The following is a 6,662-nucleotide window of genomic DNA, read 5'->3' as shown; positions in this document are numbered from 1 at the left end:
CGCAAGCTATGATCTGCTTAAATTCAACATCTGTGTGGACTTTACCGTAATCTGTATCATCTTTTGTGTCCCAAACCCTTCCCTTTATCTGTCCCTCACTTTACCTTCATCCTGCCCCTTCCCCACTTCTCCTTTTTCTCTATCACTCTCTTATTCCCTCTTCTCTCTCTCTCTCCTTGATCTGTCTCTCTTCCATCTCTTCTATTCTGTCTCCCCATCTCTCCCTCAACTTTCTCTCACACCTCTTCTTCCTCCCTCTCTTCCTATCTCTCTCTCCTTCTCCACCCTCTCTCCCTCTTTCACGCTCCCCCCCTCTCGCTGTCTGTCTCTCTGTGGCTGTCTCTCTCCTGCTCCCTTTTTCACATCCTTTCCTCGATCTCTCTCCTCCCGCTGTCTCCTTCCCCTTTCCCTCCCTCTCACACCCTGTCCCCACTCCACAAACCCCCACGGTCTCTCTTCCCTCCTTCCTGCTCTCACTCACTATCTCTCCCTCTGTCTCTACCCCACTTCCCTCGCTCTCCCACTCTCTCCCCGCTCTCCCACTCTCTCCCCGCTCTCCCACTCTCTCCCTCATTCTCCCACTCTCTCCCTGCTCTCCCACTCTCTCCCCGCTCTCCCACTCTCTCCCTCGTTCTCCCACTCGCTCCCTCGCTCTCCCACTCTCTCCTCGCTCTCCCACTCTCTCCCCGCTCTCCCACTCTCTCCCTCGCTCTCCCACTCTCTCCCCGCTCTCCCACTCTCTCCCTCGCTCTCCCACTCTCTCCCTGCTCTCCCACTCTCTCCCTCGCTCTCCCTCTGCCTTTCTCCCCAACTCCCTCTCTCCCTGCTTCTTGCACGCCCCCTGCCCTCTCCCTCTCTGTGTCCCTCTCTCTCCCTCTATCCCTCCTTCTCTCCCTCCTCCCTTCCTCTATCCGTCTCTCCCTGCTTCTTGCATACCCCCCTCCCTTCTTCTCTCCTCTCCCCCTCCCTCTCTCCATCTCTCTCTGCTTCTCACACCCCCCCCCCCCGTCTCTCTCCCTCTCTGTCTCCCTTCTTCTCTCCCCTCTCCCTCCCTCTTCTTGCACCGCCCTCTCCCTCCCTCTCTCTCCACCACTTCCCCCCCCCCCCGCCCGCCCCCCCCAGGGCTGTGTGGCGGGGCTCACGAGGGGACGGAGTTTGTCACTGTCTTCCTGCAGAATTTCAAGCCGAAGTACAAGCAACAGGCCGTCCGCATGCAGCTGCAGGTCAATTCTTACCAGCCAGGCACGTCAGTGACGGTGACGCTGGGGGGCAAGCGGCCATTCCGGAAGGAGCTGGTGCTGGGGGTGGGTCAGACCGCGGTGGTAGACTTGCCAGCCTGCAGCGAGGTGATGGGCAGCGCGCTGACCCCGAAGACGGTGACCGTGAGAGCCGACAGAGGGGTCACGGTGACCAGCCTCAACTCCAAGCCCCTGTCGGTGGACACGGCGGTGGTCCCTCCCGTCTGCGCCCTGGGCACTTCCTACTACGTGTTCACGCCGCCATCCGGGCTGAGGAACATGCTCAAGGAGTTCGCCGTGGTCAATGCCGGCAAAGCCAACCAGGTGACGGTGCGGCTGAGTCAATTTGTCCATTTCGAAGGGAAATTCCATGCCCGGGGCTCCAGGGTCACTCTCTCGCTGGCACCGTACCAGAGCGCCCTCTTCCAGAGCAGAAACGACCTGACGGGCACCAGGGTGGAGGGGGAGGCCCCCTTTGCCTTGGTCTCAGGGCATAGCTGCAGCATGGTCAGGTTCAAGTGTAACCATGTCTATGAGCACCTACCGCCAATCGAGAGCTGGGGTATGCACTACATCGTGGTGCCCAGTTCCATACAGAGGAAGTACGACCAACTCTACATCATGGCCTCCCAGCCAACAACAGTGACATTCAGCACAGGGAGGCGCTACTTGAAACTGAAAGAGGGCCAGGCGGACTGGGTCAAGATCTCCAGAGGCAGGCCAATGGCGGTGCAGGCCGACCATCCCATCATGGCGGTCTATTTCTCCCCAGGCTGCAAGCGGAGGCGCCAAAGCGGCTATGACCCCTTCCTGATCGCCTTGGCCCCCAGCGATCAGTTGGCCAACTCCTACGTCTCCCAGGGCCTCCCGGGCTTCCTGAACTTCCTGACCGTGGTGAGCAGGAGCAACGAGACAGGCCACGTCCTGCTGGATGAGAAGGCGGGCCTGCACGGCGCCACGTGGAAAGCCATCCCCGGCTCGGAATACTCCTGGGTGGAGATCGCGCTGGGCTTGGACCATGGGAAGCACGAGGTCCGCACGGCCCCGGGACAGGGCATCGCCGTCTACAAGTTTGGGGTGGCCAACATGAACGCTTACGGGAGCCAGGCCAATGCCGAAGGCCAGCAAGGGGCACACGGTGAGAGCGGCATAGAGGGAGCTTTACCCTGTATTCAACCCTCAGTCCCTGTCCCTGGGAGTGTTCGATGGGGGAGAGTGTAGAGGAAGCTTTACTGTGTATCTAACCCTCAGTCCCTGTCCCTGGGAGAGTTTGATGGGGGACAGTGTAGAGGGAGCTTTACCCTGTATCCAACCCTCAGTCCCTGTCCTTGGGAGTGTTTAATGGGGGACAGTGTAGAGGGAGCTTTACTGTGTATCTAACCCCATGCTGTCCCTGTCCCTGGGAGTGTTTGATGGGGGGACACTGTAGAAAGAGCCTTACTTTGTATCTAACCCCGTGCTGTCCCTGTCCCTGGGAGTGTTTGATGGGGAGACAGTGTAGAGGGAGCTTTACGGTGTATCTAACCCCATGCTGTCCCTGTCCCTGGGAGTGTTTGATGGGGGACAGTGTAGAGGGAGCTTTACTCTGTATCTAACCCCGTGCTGTCCCTGTCCCTGGGAGTGTTTGATGGGGGACAGTGTAGAGGGAGCTTTACTCTGTATCTAACCCCGTGCTGTCCCTGCAGATCAATGTTACCGCTCACAGTGTGGGGGCCAGGAGCCCTGCACACAGCAGAATGGCAGCCTTTGCTGGGTGTTTGGGGACCCACACTATCGGACTTTCGATGGGATGACGTTTGACTTCCAGGGAACCTGCTCCTATACCCTCGCCACGCGCTGTGGTAATGACAGCTCGATGCCAGCCTTTGAGATCCAAACCAAGAATGAGAATCACGGAACTAACTGGGTGTCTGTTGTCCAGATGGTCACCGTAAATGTCCATGGTCACACTGTCACTGCCGGCAGACAGGGCAACGGCAAAATCACGGTGAGTAACCTGTGTGAGCAAACATCGTCACTCACCCACCACCTCCCCCCCCATCACCATCCCCCCCATCACCATCCCCCCCCTCACCATCCCCCCCCATCACCATCTCCCCCCATCACCATCTCCCCCCCATCACCATCCCCCCCCATCACCATCTCCCCCCCATCACCATCTCCCCCCCATCACCATCTCCCCCCATCACCATCTCCCCCACATCACCATCTCCCCCCATCACCATCTCCCCCCCATCACCATCTCCCCCCCCATCACCATCTCTACCCTCACCATCTCCCCCCCTCACCATCTCCCCCCCATCACCATCTCCCCCCATCACCATCTCCCCCCCTCACCATCTCCCCCCCATCACCATCTCCCCCCCATCACCATCCCCCCCCATCACCATCTCCCCCCCATCACCATCTCCCCCCCATCACCATCCCCCCCATCACCATCTCCCCCCCATCACCATCTCCCCCCCATCACCATCTCCCCCCATCACCATCTCCCCCCCATCACCATCTCCCCCCCATCACCATCCCCCCCATCACCATCTCCCCCCCATCACCATCTCCCCCCCATCACCATCTCCCCCCATCACCATCTCCCCCCCCCCATCACCATCTCCCCCCCATCACCATCTCCCCCCATCACCATCTCCCCCCCATCACCATCTCCCCCCCATCACCATCCCCCCCCATCACCATCTCCCCCCCATCACCATCCCCCCATCACCATCTCCCCCCCATCACCATCCCCCCCCATCACCATCCCCCCCATCACCATCTCCCCCCCCTCACCATCTCCCCCCATCACCATCTCCCCCCATCACCATCTCCCCCCCCATCACCATCTCCCCCCCAATCACCATCTCCCCCCCATCACCATCTCCCCCCCATCACCATCCCCCCCCATCACCATCCCCCCCATCACCATCTCCCCCCCCCTCACCATCTCCCCCCATCACCATCTCCCCCCATCACCATCTCCCCCCCATCACCATCTCCCCCCCTCACCATCTCCCCCCCATCACCATCTCCCCCCCATCACCATCTCCCCCCCATCACCATCTCCCCCCCATCACCATCCCCCCCCATCACCATCTCCCCCCCATCACCATTCCCCCCCATCACCATCCCCCCCCATCACCATCTCCCCCCCATCACCATCTCCCCCCCATCACCAGCCCCCCCCATCACCATCCCCCCCATCACCATCTCCCCCCCCCCTCACCATCTCCCCCCCATCACCATCCCCCCCCATCACCATCTCCCCCCACATCACCATCTCCCCCCATCACCATCTCCCCCCCAATCACCATCTCCCCCCCCATCACCACCCCCCCCCATCACCATCTCCCCCTGTCACCCCCCTGCCCCACGAGCTCTGTCTCACGAACAGAGATGAGGAGTATTTGTGAGCCTTTCACGCCCTCTTCTTGATCGGGCAGTGGGAACAGATGCCATCGGAGCCATTACGAGGAACAGGAGTATGCCATTCAGCCCCTCAAGCCTGCTCACCCATTCAATTGGATCATGTCCTAGCCACCATTCCTCACGCTCTCTTCCCCGACCTTTCCCCCCGATTCCCGACTGATCCAGAATATCTCAATCTCAGCCTTAGATATACACAGGGACTCTGCCCCCACAGCTCTCTGGGGCAATGTGTTCCAAAGACGCTCCTCCCTGTCTCAGCCTGAAATTGGACCCCCTTTGCTCTGAGACTATACCTTCCGGCCCTAGGCTCTCCCTCGAGGGGAAACACTCCCTCAGCATCGACCCTGTCAAACCCCAGTGAGATAGTCACAGAGTTGTACAGCACAGTACAGGAAACAGACCCTTCAGCCCAACTCATCAGTTCTGACCCAGATATCCTAAATTAACCCAGTCCCATTTCCCAGCATTCAGCCCATATCCCTCTAACCCCTTCCTATCCATGTCCCCATCCAGGTGCCTTTTAAATGCTGTAACTGTACCAGCCCCCACCACTTCCTCTGGCAGCTCATTCCATACACGCACCACCCTCTGTGTGAAAAAGTTACCCCTCAGGTCCCTTTTAAATCTTTCCCTTCTCACCTTAAACCTGTGCCCCTCTAGTTTTGGGCCCCCCCACCCTGGGGATAAAGACCTTGTCTATTCACCCTATCCATGCCCCTCATGGTTTTATAAACCTCTATAAGGTCACCCCTCAGCCCCGACACTCCAGGGAAAATAGCCCCAGGCCATTCAACCCCTCCCTGTACCTCAAACCCTCCAACCCTGGCAACATCCCTGTAAATCTTTTCTGAGCCCTTTCAAGTTTCACAACATCCTTCCTGTAGCAGGGAGACCGGGATTGAACACAGTATTCCAAAAGTGGCCCTAACCAATGTCCTGTACAGCCCCAACATGACCCTCCCAACTCCCTATACTCAATGCACTGACCAATAAAGGCGAGCGTACCGAACACCTTTCTCACAGGATTTGTTCCAGAATGTTAGCTGGGGTCCTGGATTAACAGTTCAGTGTTGATACCGCTCGGCCATTGCCCCTCCCCCACCCCCATGCAGGATGCATGTAGGCCAGACCGGGTAAGGACAGCAGATTTCCCTCCCTAAAGGGCCATAATGAATCAGATGCAACTGTTCCACAGTCATCATTAGCCTCTGAATTCCAGATTCTTATCCGATAGAAATTCCACCATCTCCTGCGGTGGGATTCCAACCTGGGTGTCCGGGTCATATCCTGGCTCTCTGCATTAACAGTGCAGTGTCACTGGCCATCATCTCCCCTCATGAACATAGAACAGCACGGAATAGGAACGAGACATTCGGTCCACAAAGCTGTGCCGAACTTGACACCAAATTAAACTAATCCGTCTGCCTGCCCTTGGTCCAAGTCCCTCCATTCCTTGCATATCCATGTGCTTCTCTAAAAGCCCCTGAAATACCCCTATCGTATCTGCCCCCACCGCCCCACCCCTGGCAGCACATTGCAGGCTGCTACCTCTCTCTGGTAAAAAAACTTGCCCCTCACATCGCCTTTCAACCTTCCCCCCCTCTCACTGCAAACGCGTGACCCCTAGTTTTCGACATTTCAACTCTGGGTAAAGATTCCGACGTCAACTCTATCTCTGCATCTCATAGTTTGTATAGACTTCTATCATATCCCTCCTCAGCTTCCGCTGCTCCAGAGAAAACATCCTGAGTTTTTCTAGCCTCTCCTTATCGTTCATTCCCTCTAATCCAGGCAGCGTCCTGGTAAACCCCTTCTGCACCCTCTCTAAAGCCTCCACATCCTTCCTGTCACGTGGTGACCAGAGCTGAATGCTATTCTCCAAGTGTGGTCTCACCAAAGCCATATAAAGCTGCAACATGGCGTCCCGACCCTGTACTCAATTCCCCACCAATAAAGACAAGCGTGACATCCTCCTTCCTTCCCACCCTATCTATTGGTGTGGCC

At 57.9% G+C, this 6,662-nt stretch overlaps 1 protein-coding gene across 1 annotated transcript in view; it reads left to right on the top strand.

Annotated features, from left to right (window-relative positions):
* The first annotated feature begins 1,988 nt into the window (after positions 1–1,988).
* The window catches only part of LOC132206673 (IgGFc-binding protein-like), a 23,991-nt gene continuing 19,317 nt past the window's right edge, over positions 1,989–6,662 (top strand). Inside the window, exons 1-2 of the mRNA XM_059641270.1 lie at positions 1,989–2,376; positions 2,924–3,238. Coding sequence (XP_059497253.1) covers positions 1,989–2,376; positions 2,924–3,238 — 703 coding nt within the window. The remainder of the gene's footprint in view (positions 2,377–2,923; positions 3,239–6,662) is intronic.

This window comes from Stegostoma tigrinum, chromosome 41 (genome assembly GCF_030684315.1).
Source record: "Stegostoma tigrinum isolate sSteTig4 chromosome 41, sSteTig4.hap1, whole genome shotgun sequence".
In the NCBI taxonomy this organism is placed as follows: Eukaryota; Metazoa; Chordata; class Chondrichthyes; order Orectolobiformes; family Stegostomatidae; genus Stegostoma; species Stegostoma tigrinum.
This window is presented reverse-complemented; position numbering and strand designations above follow the sequence as displayed.